This window comes from Rhinopithecus bieti, unplaced genomic scaffold (genome assembly GCF_001698545.2).
Source record: "Rhinopithecus bieti isolate Rb0 unplaced genomic scaffold, ASM169854v2 scaffold_21703, whole genome shotgun sequence".
NCBI classification, from domain to species: domain Eukaryota; kingdom Metazoa; phylum Chordata; class Mammalia; order Primates; family Cercopithecidae; genus Rhinopithecus; species Rhinopithecus bieti.
In genome coordinates this window covers 993,602-1,005,049 of record NW_016812332.1, presented here as the reverse complement: position 1 = coordinate 1,005,049, position 11,448 = coordinate 993,602, and the positions used below count along the sequence as shown (strand labels likewise).

General features: G+C 38.2%; 1 protein-coding gene across 1 annotated transcript in view; it reads left to right on the top strand.

Moving 5' to 3' along the window:
• The window catches only part of NPAS3 (neuronal PAS domain protein 3), an 884,282-nt gene that overhangs the window by 634,713 nt on the left and 238,121 nt on the right, over positions 1–11,448 (top strand). Inside the window, 1 exon segment of the mRNA XM_017895908.1 lies at positions 5,096–5,185. Within this exon segment, the coding sequence (XP_017751397.1) occupies positions 5,096–5,185 (90 nt within the window).

The window sequence follows — 11,448 nt, the reverse complement described above, 5'->3', positions numbered from 1 at the left end:
TAATAATAAATAAAAAAAAAAAAAAGAAACCCCGTCTCTACTAAAAAATACAAAAAACTAGCCAGACGAGTTGGCGGGCGCCTGTAGTCCCAGCTACTTGGGAGGCTGAGGCAGGAGAATGGCGTAAACCCGGGAGGCGGAGCTTGCAGTGAGCTGAGATCCGGCCACTGCACTCCAGCCTGGGCGACAGAGCGAGACTCCGTCTCAAAAAAAAAAAAAAAAAAAGAAAAGAAACTATGCCTTACACTTTATATGTTACACTGATATCAGGGGATATAAATTATAATTACAGGCATTATTATTCAGAGATGCTGTAACTCCTGATTTCTGTATCCAAGCCTCACTTCTTGCATGTGTACCTCATAGACTTACTGGGATGTGACAAAGGAAATCTCCGATCAGCCCTGTCTGGATGGCTAAGAACTGTTTTCAGTAATAAGAAAACTGTCTTGATAAATCAGATACTTGCATGTCTTTAAAATGTCTGTTTTACTGTTTCTTCTAAGATTTTGTTCTCCATCTGCTTTGAGGAAAGCAGATAGATTTCAGCATGGCTTTATAATAAAATCTTCTTGAGGAGGGACTAGCATTAACATTTATGTAGGTTCTTTTTCATCTTAATCCAACCTTAGTTAATAATCAGAAAATTCTACATAGTGAGTAAGAAGATGTAATTAACCCTTTGACCCCAGAATCTTAATTGGCGCCTGTTGAAAACAGTGGGCAGTTTAAAAAAAATTAAAAAGTAGCCTGCAGTGATTGAACAGTGCAGTATATAATAGCTTTCTTGATTCAAAATTTTAAAAAAAATTCCACAGAACTTTCAGATTAATCACACTTGGTTTCCAAGACTAACTGACTGAATGTTTTCTTCCTCCTCCTCCCACCTTTTTAAATTGATAACACCCAATTTAAACCAACAATGATGCTACCCTTCAAACTTTTCTAAGTGGCAACATACAGCTAACTATAGACAGAGGCAATCCTGAATCAGAAGGTAGTGGCTATGTGAAAAGTGACCTTGGCAATCCACTTTAGGCCAGACTTCATATCCCATTTTTTATTTGAAAGGTAATCAAATCTGAGATATGGACATTGATCTCAGACTGTAGGTATAATTGACCAAAATGATAACCATAAAAGTGAAAAATATGGTAAATTAACCGTATTTTTGGTGTGTGTGTGTGTGTTTTATTTCTGTGATGACTAATAACTAATTTAACTAGTTGTTTTTTCCCCCTACCAAATTGGCCGTTATTTTTAATTGAATTGACTGGATGTCTTTGTGTCATGTAGACATAGACTCATTTTAATCTCACCAGGAAATTAGAACATGTGTTGAAGCCTCTGTTTTTGCCAAACAAAACTGGCCAGTTCTTAGATCGCCACTGCTTAATAGCATCAGATGTTTTGCCTCCAGATATTCTTTTACCCTGCTATGGTGCCCAAACCTCCTCAAATATTTTAGTAAGTACATGAAATCTGAACCTCATGTTAAGAATCACCATCCCTTTTAGTGAGGAAGTAAAGGATATGCGTAGATAGCAAATGACACATCTATTCAGAAATAGCACTGGGTGCTTTGAAGGACATAAAATAATCCATTCTATTCTAAATATCAGGAGGTATCCCAGACCATAGTAGAAATCTGTGGAATCTGAATCTGTAAATAATCTAAGTCCATAAACTGGATTCCTCAAGAAAATAATTTCCATCCTTAGTAGTCATTATGGTATTTGTGATATAAGGAAAAGGGAGCACTGAGCATGGAGGTAGAACTGGATTTCATAAATCCTGATTGAGTGGTTGTTAGGTGCCAGCTAGAGAAAGATACATGAGGCATCGCCTCACTGTTGATAAATTCAGTGATTCAGAAATTCTCTAGTTGAGAGCTGAATAAGCCAACCAGAAGCATACAATGCCATCAATGTTTTAATAATTTTATGGGAGTGAAGAAGATTTAATCCTGCCTCTGCCACCAACTGGCCATCTGAGCTTGTCCAGCCACTTAGCCTCTCTGTGCCTCAGTTTCCTCCCCTGTAAAATGAAGGTTTAGAACTATAGGAGATTATCCCCACACCAGCTTCATCAGTCCATCCTTCTGCATCCAGCCAGGCTTCCAACTGTCCCTTGTGTCCTTAGAAGTTCTCCTGTGATCTCTCTTTGTGTTGTTGCTCTAATTGACAATGACATATTAAAATTTGAGAAGATGACTTACATAGTTCTCTGTGATTGTGTACCAAGCTGTGGCTATCAGGTCGAAAGGAAAACCTAACAAGCCCTTTTATAAACTCCAAGGGAATAGTCACAAAGGGGAGGGTCCTAATTCTCGTGAGTCATTCTCAGGAGACATCTCGTTTGAGGTAAAGATATGTTGAAATTAGATCCTTCCCAAACTCGTAGGAAGGAAATATCTCTCCCTTTGCACTGGTTCAAAAGTGAGGTTCTGCTATACTACATCCTGTGCTTGAAAGGCTCTATCAGAAAAGGGTCCAGAGGGTTTGCAGTTTTGTGAAAGGTAAGGAGCCCAGTTCCCTTAGACAGTACAGTATTTTATTCCCAAAAGCTGGTTCTGGGGAAATATTTCGCAGCAAAGGTGGCCAGGAAACCTCCTATGGAAATAACTTAAGTAATCTCTTGCCATCCTACTTCCCCTCTGTCTTGTACCCACAATGGGAGGATTCTATCGTTTGAACACAAATTGTTCAAAAACAAGGGATGATGTTGAAGATGTCACAGGCTGCCTCTTAGGGTAAATATTTTAATTTCAGAAATGCTGTGAAAATTCGCCTTTACATTAATTCACACATGTCAATTAGAGAATCTTTATTTTTATTGGAAGGTAGTATAGTTAGTTATTAAGTCCCACTGCCAAAGTTCAACTCTAAACTCCAAACTAGGAATAGGCTTGTTGCCTAACTTCACTAATCCTGAATTTCCCTGTATATAAAAAGTAGATAATAATACAATAACTTCATATAATACTTGTGAAAATTAAAAGAGACAATATGTGCAAACTGCTTAGCACAGAATGCTTAATAAATGTAAGCTGGCATTATTGTATTATTGTAGCTAAAAGCTCATCTATCATGTAATTTGCTCTTTAGTGGAACAATATAATGTGACTTTTGAATTGTTTTCAGAACCCAAGAAATCAGAGGAGGGGGTTGGGTGTCATGCACAGTTTCTGACTGGTGGGGCAGTGAAAACATGTCAGGAAACAGGAAAATCTACTTTTTTTTTTTTTTTTTTTTGAGACAGAGTCTTGCTCTGTTGTCCAGTCTAGAGTACAGTGGCGTGATCTTGGCTCACTGCAACCTCCTCCTCCTGGGTTTAAGTGATTCTTGTGCCTCATCCTCCCAAGTAGCTGGGATTACAGGTGTGCCACCACACCCAGCTACTTTTGTATTTTTAGTAGAGATGGGGTTTCCACCATGTTGTCCAGGCTGGTGTTGAACTCCTGGTCTCAAGTGATGTGCCCACCTCGGCTTCCCAAAGTGCTAGGATTACAGGCATGAGCCACTGTATCTGGCAGAAAATCCAAATTTTATATATACATACACACATATATATGTGTGTGTGTATCTGTATGCATGCATATATATACACACATACATATATAAGAATATATATAATATATAGTCTCCCCAAAATTCAGTATTTTAGGATACTGAAATTATTGCTAGGATTTGAGAAGGCACATATTTCTAACTAAATTTACACACTTCTTCCACCTTTCTATATTTTACAAATTTTGTCATTAATTTAGTGTTTTCACATACCGTGTTCCTAGCATGGGTTTCCTGTATTTGCAAATTCACAGCCTTTTTTTAACACCACACACATTTAAAAACTTTTTCTTGTACAAGCAGCACTTGTGCAATCTACCTTGTTAAAAATAAATATAAAGCAAAACAAAAGATGTGAGGATGACAGAGGGTGTAGGATGCACTGGATTGCAAGAATTTGAAACAAAGTTAACCTCAGTTTGAATGCTGTATTGCAGGTGGAGTTCATGATGATTTACACCATTCATCAAACTGAAAATGCAACCCTCCATTGGGAAAGTAGACTGAGGTTTTAGGAGTTACAGATGATGTGTGGCATCCTTTTTCTTTCTTTATTCTTTCTTTCTTTCTTTCTTCTTTTGTTCCATTTCAGGAGTTGTGATAGAAACTAGAACTGTCGCTATAAAACTTTAATAGAGAGTTCTGCAAAACAAGATTACAGTTTGTCAGATTGCAGCCTATAAACATTATCCCTTAATGTATTGACATTTCCTATTGTTCTAACACAGTGGGCACTAGGATTAAAGAAGGCATCATTCCTTATTAATTAGCAAATTGTTGATGTTCAGAGTAGTGCAAGTAGTGATTTTACTTGCTCTTGATATAGGAAGCCTTTTTTTCTTTCATTTCATTACGATCTTTATTCCTGTTCAACTATTTAATGGAGAATCTTGCTGATTTAATCTCAGTAACCACTGAATCCAAAAAAAAAAATAAATAAAGGCAACATCTCATAAAATCAGCATGACCTTATTTTGTACATGAATGTAATGTATCTTGATCAAAATGACAGAGACATAAGTCTCTAAAGTAAGAGAAAGCTTTCAGTCTTAATTCAGACATTTAATTTATTCATGTATAATGCAATACTAAAAGATCTTAGGACTTTCATTAAACACGGAGGAAAAAATGGTCTTAAATTCAGCGTGGCCGGGCACAGTGGCTCGTGCCTGTAATCCCAGCACTTTTGGGAGGCCGAGGCAGGGGCGGATCACCTGAGGTCAGGAGTTCGATAGCAGCCTGGCCAACATGGTGAAACCCTGTCTCCACTAAAAATACAAAAATTAGCTGGGCATGGTGGCACGTGCCTGTAGTCCCAGCTACTCGGGAGGCTAAGGCAGGAGAATTGTTTGAACCCAGGAGGTAGAGGTTGCAGTGAGCTGAGATCATGCCACTGCACTCCAGCCTGGGAGACAAAGCAAGACTCTTAAAAAAAAAATTCAATGTATTGCTTTTTCTCAGCGGCCTTACTAATTAAATCTGCATCCTTTATATTTATTAATCTATTTATATTTTTTTTCCTGCAGTCCCTGGATGGCTTTGTATTTGCACTAAATCAAGAAGGAAAATTTTTGTACATTTCCGAAACAGTCTCCATCTACCTAGGCCTCTCACAAGTAAGTAAAACAATTTTAGATTCTTGGCAGCGATTATGAAGCCTTCTTCAGCCTCATGTTTTTCCTTCTTCAAGGAATATTCTGTTTAGCATGAATTATCAAATTTATTATTTAATGGCTTTACCTGACTGTTCTCTCAGAGTCAGTGAGAAACCTGTGTGTCAGTGTTGAACATTCAGAATAAACTTGTGCTCAAAAACTTTAGTTCCCCTCCCCACCCGCCAAGGATCATTATTAATTTATTGAGAACAAATGAAGTTTCTTCCCTTGGTTGTTTTGAACTTTGAAACCTCTGTGCCCGGTAGGAGAGGGACACACTAATAGTGCTTCCCTTGTGTCCTATTACTGGATGTTTATGGAGTACCCTGCATTATCCTGGGAGCTGACACAATGGCAGGAGTCATTTGGAGTCAAGAAATACTGAAAGAGACCATTAAAATGTGTTGCAGGGAGGGTTCCAGCAAGGATATATTTTGCTGCCTTTGCAAATGCTTCCAAATGCTGAAAGATGATTTCATAAAATAAGATAGCTTTTCATTATTTGCCATTTAATTACTCACATGTGTTTTTTGGAGGGTAAAAGAAAAGAAAATGGAGGCTGACGGGCCAGGGACAAAAATCTTGGATGTTACTTCTCGAAGTTCCCCTGGAACACAAAAATTTAAGTTCCAGTGAATTCCAAGACATGGGCTGCATCTAGTGAATGCCAAAATATCCTGAAGCAAGGTTTGCAATTCAGCTAATTATCCAGATGTTTTCTCCATAAAAAGGCTGAACATCTGGGTATTTGCGCCCATACAGGTGATTGGCTGAGTTTGACCCCTTTCATCTGGTGATTTGGCATGAGGAAAACACTGCCTCAGTGGGAGGGATTTTGTGTGTGTGTGTGATGATCTGCCAAGTTGGATAATCTACCACTCATTCAGTTGCCCCTTGAAGCTAGAGATAGAGATAAGATTTGTCTCTCTCCTTTAAAGCAGGACCCACCCCAGACTCCTTGCTTCTGAAAGTTGGCACAGCTCTAAGGAGGCATCCAGCAAGTCTGGATCCTTTTGGCTCTTAGTGAGTTTGCCGGGTAATAGCTAAATCAAGAAAGACATTGGTAAATAATAGAGAGAGATATTTGGCATGTGAGGAGGCTTGGGGAAGGAGGAGAACCACTGCCAAATTTGATTATTTACTGTTGAGAATCCAAACAAGGGTCTGTTCTGTTCATGCTTTTTGAGGAACATGCAAGCTCTCAGCTATAGTGTATAGAGTAATTCTATTTTATGTGGACTTTAGCAAACCAAATGATAGAAACTGAGCTTTTGTTAACTTAGTATTAGTATTCTTGTATCTTGTTGAAAGATCTGGTTTTGTAATAGCCTTTAATAGACTTTAAGCCTTGTCTTAATCTGTCTGGGACCTAGTATTGAGAATCTTCAATTTTGAAATTGGCGAGCCACCATATTGCGATATTGTTATTACCATATAGAACTGGAAACACCACTGTTTGTTGTTCTGCAATGCACATATTCATGTTTCATGCAGGGTATCCAGCAAAGTTTAATAAGCCAGTAAAGAAGAAGGATGAATAATTAGTTTAAGCAGGTAAATGCTAATTAGGGAACTCCTGAAAAGCATCCATTATATACTAGCTCAAAACACATTTTACAGCCCTGGTTAGTGGTGTAATCCAAATTCTGTCAAGGCAACTGCATTTTCTGTAATTGAGATGTGTATGTTTGCTTTGCATAACAGATGGCTCTGTATGCTTAGACTGATAGCTAGGAAAATAATAATTGCATTATTCTGGCCAAAAGAATATTAGCTCTTGGGTTTTGGCCATTTCAGTCAGTCCTCCTGCCAGCACAGCATATGCACATATATGGATTGGATTTTCAAGGAAATGGATGCATCTGGAATAGTGCGGCCATCTGAAATATCATCTGTTCAAGAAAAATTTGGCTTTAACCCTATGCTGGTTTCTCCTTAAAAGTATTTTATTTAGCTGCTTTTCTACTGTATCATCACGTAAAATCTGAGACAAATAATAGACGTTTCTGTGAAATAAAGTGGCTATGTAGACATGGTCCAGTATCTGGCAATTTCTGTGCAGTCCCAGATTTTATATATAATGGATTTTAAAGCACATACCAGTAGTCAGCATCTTGACTTATCCAGGGGTGGACCCTGGCCAAAATGTGCCATTGCCTTCTCCTGTGGTGGATGTGTTCAGCGTTGGCAGAAACTGTCAAATATGCAGGTAGAGGCTATGAGATAGGAGACATGGGCCTTCATTTGGCAGCACTACACAACTGAATTGATGAGGCGTCAATTAGTAGAAAGTGATTTATTTTTGCATATACTAATTTATGTACTTAAAAGTGATTTTTCATATACCAGTTTATGTATTTAGTGTTCAAAACTGAAGCTTAAGAATAGTTCTGCATTAATATAAAAATAATCTGATAAGAACATGATATATTTTTAAATGCCCAAAGCATGAGGGAAAAAAAAATCTATGCTAAAACTCTGGAAAAGAGTTTTCTACCCAGTTAAGTTGCTGAGTCCTAATAGAGAAATCGAAGTCCCCAAGACACAACTCTTTCCAAGTTTCTTCAATGCCCTTTTTCAGTTGTAGGGGTTGTGGGGTGATATACAAAGTAAATATACTCTAAGTCAATTAAGCATTTGTTCTTTTATGAGCACACACACAGACACACACACACACACACACACACACACACACACCCTTGTTAAAAAGCAAACCAAATGCTCTACTTGTGTTCTACAACTTTGGCTAAGTGGTTATTCCATCAAATTCTAGACAGTGATAAGCAATCTATAAAGTTATGATCCCTCCTTTCCTTTCCAAATAGTTTTGTTAAAGACAGTGTGTAACTCTGTCATCAAAGACTTGTCCAGTGAAATTGTTGAGGAGGACTGTGAGCATGTCAGTTTGTTGCAGAGCATAGCTATGTCTGTATTTCTAACTCTGAAGATATCCCTTCCTCAGTTTTATTTTCTTTCAATGTGTACATAAATGTGGTGGCTTTAAAACAGCTTATGCTCAGGAAAGAATTAGAATTCTTTTTTAGTTCACAATAAAACAAGATAGGGAAACTTCTACTGAGCTCTGTTGTGTAGCATGAGGATAGAGACAGCCAGAGCGGATTTTCTCTTTGACACTCCCTTGGGTGGGACAGCTCCTGGTGTCCAGGGCATGTGCTTGCCGGGTATTCTCTTTATTCTCATCTTGTTGTAATTATGGGAATTAGTGAATGATGGTGATTTCTGAACCTCCTCAACAGTCCTCTTGACTTTGCCAGATACACACACACACACACACATACACACACACACATAGAGAGAGAGAGAGAGAGAAAGAGAGAGAGAGAGAGAGAGAGAGAGAGAGATGTATGTATTTAACCTAACAACATCCAAGAAGTGGTTTCAGGTTATAGAAGTATCCACTGTTGACTTGCTTTCCTGTGTAAAGATGATTCCCAGTTGCTCACCAAGAGGCCTTATCTTAAAAGAAGATTCCCACATACCGATGCTGAGTTTGGCTTGCATAGAGACTAAATAACTTCTTATACCTGGTGATGGCATTTAGAGCTGTTCACGACAGCTTTGCTTTCTAGCTATAATGGAACAGGCAGAAGTGAAAATGAATTAAGAAAACAGAATGGGTTCCCTGACCATGAAAATGTAGCAATGATATATAGCCAGCATTTATGAAATCTCTTCCAAAATGTAAGGGGCTTAATCGCCAAAGAATCCAAAAGAGACTTTACATGATAAATAAAAAATATTTCTAGTTGATATAGGATTTAAAGCTTAGAGAAATATTTATTTGTTGGCTTATACTCTCCTCTTTCCACAAAGGATTTGAAATAGCTTACATAAACACATATGATAAAAATAATGTCAAAATAGAACTAGGGAATAAGGAAAAGGGAGATAAGCAAAAGTAGGTAAACTATTACCACACAGTAGGAAAACACAAAAAAGGGGGTCATAAAAAAGACCATTTAGTACAAATGGTCTTTATTAAAGCTTCAGATTTAACCACAAGCTTCATGGTAACCAAAGCAAAAAGGGAAATCCAGTCAACCATCAAAAATGAAAAACCATTGTTTCTTAAGGAAAGCAAAGTTTTTCTGGGACTGAAATCTGAAAATCTCACGTACAATTTTGGTAGAGCTAACCTGTAGATTATGACATCAATTTGCTTCCACTGGAGTCCATATTCACAGCAAGGCTGTCGTGATCCACACAGCAAACACAAAGACCCAAATTACAAATCTTGTAACAGGCAGAAGCCCATTCCCCGCCAGCCATAGCTGTGCGGAAGACCATTTGGAGAGCGAAGTTCTGTTCCCGCATCCAGGCCTCACAATAGCATTGGCTAGTTTGGTGGTTTACATGGTTTCAAATTGGCTTTCCTTCACCCATACGCACATCCTGCATTTTCTTCTAAATCCTCATGAGAAATTCACATTATCATTGCCAGAGGCAGAGGACATGAGAGACTCAGTTAACCAGAGAATACAATTGGACTCACATCCTCTGAAAACATTTTTTCTGAAAAGTGAGGTGAGACAAGATAAATCTGATGCACACCTATCCCAGCAAAGTGCTTTCAGGTTAATGTAGAGTGCTGTTTACAACAAAATGAGATCTAGAGCAAGCCAGGATATGTACACATTTGTATGGTGTGATAATCATTAGAAAATACCCTACGTGCCAGCTAAAGCCTCTCTTGAAATGTGTTCTAATCACCCCCCACTGCCTCCAGTCCCCTCCTGCACAAAATGAGTCACTTCCCTTTTTTCTCACCTAGTCCTCACCCTTAAATAAGGTATTTCTGGCAATTGTAAGCCAGCCAGAAGGTAGCTGCAGACAAGGTTACAAATTGGCTTGATTCAAGGCAGCTTGCTGAAAAGGGCAGGGTGGCTGCAGATTATAATAAGAGTTAATAGAGGTGAAGGTGAAAGGGGGTTAGTGGTTGTTTTAAATTTGGTATTTTTTTTAAGCCATGCAGATGTATTTGCCATAAACTCCTTTCCTTATCCTGTTGTTCATCTCCATATTTTAGATTTCTCTGCATTTGTTATATAGAATGGCAAATAAAATTACAGCTACAGCACACAAGTACAAGGTCAAATAAATGACAGAGCTCAGTCTATTTGTGAAGCTATTCTGAAAGGGAACCATGGTGCCAAATGTGGTTTATTTGAATAATAAAGAAGAATTAGATTCCCCTGATAACTTGGCTGAGGGCCAATAAATCACTGGAGGTTAAAGATGCTTTGCAACTGCCATGTCTTTCTTTTGCTTTTCCAAAGTGCAAGCCTCACTCTTCCATTCTGTGTTTTTCAATGCAAATCAAGTTGAGGTTAGTATGTAGCTAACACTCTTACTTCCCTGCTTGTAAAAGATATATAGATATATATATATATTTCTTTAGTGGGGTTAAAAGAAAAGAAGACATTAGCTTTCCTTACAAGTTATTCTCTTGTTTGGCATCATCACATCCTAGAGAGCTGGAATATAAAGACAAAAAAGGTATTATTTCAACACAGCAGAGGGATTACAATGATGGAGCCAAGTGTTAGCATTTTTGCAGTGGGTGTTCTAAATGTATTCAATGCTAGGGTAACTGGAGTTCTTTTAATAAATGAATGCAAATACTGCTTTATGGCCCCCCTTTTCAAAATATTTCAAGTACACATACCTTAATTTTTAAAAAAGAAGAAAATATATAATTTTCTGCAGCTGTGACCGCCCCACCCCACAACCAACTAGCAAGTCTACATTTTCTCCTATACACTAATCATAAAAGTTCATCACTTCTGGGTGTAACAAAGAAAAATGCCCTTTTGAAGGTGGAAGCTCTGAGGGTTTGGAGACTATTGAGAAAATATAAGTATCAAAATAATTCAGAAACAGTACAAGGCACAGTGGCACATTATCAATTTACAACATTTAAATTGATAAATGCTTGGTGGTGAAGGCCTACAAGGGCACTTTGAAAAGCAAATAGCGACCTGGTGAAGAAATTGATTTTCCCCCCCCGAAAATGACTGCATGATGCATCATTTGACTGCATGCTGTCCGAGTGCTTGACAGAGATAATCTCAGCAATCCCACGGGTGACCTTATCGTTCTCACCAGGGCAACTTTGTCTACGTTCTGACTTTGTGCATGTCAAGGTTCCTCCCTGCAGGATCCTTGGGGGAAAAAGTTCCTCTGTTCGATCCAGATATTGAACT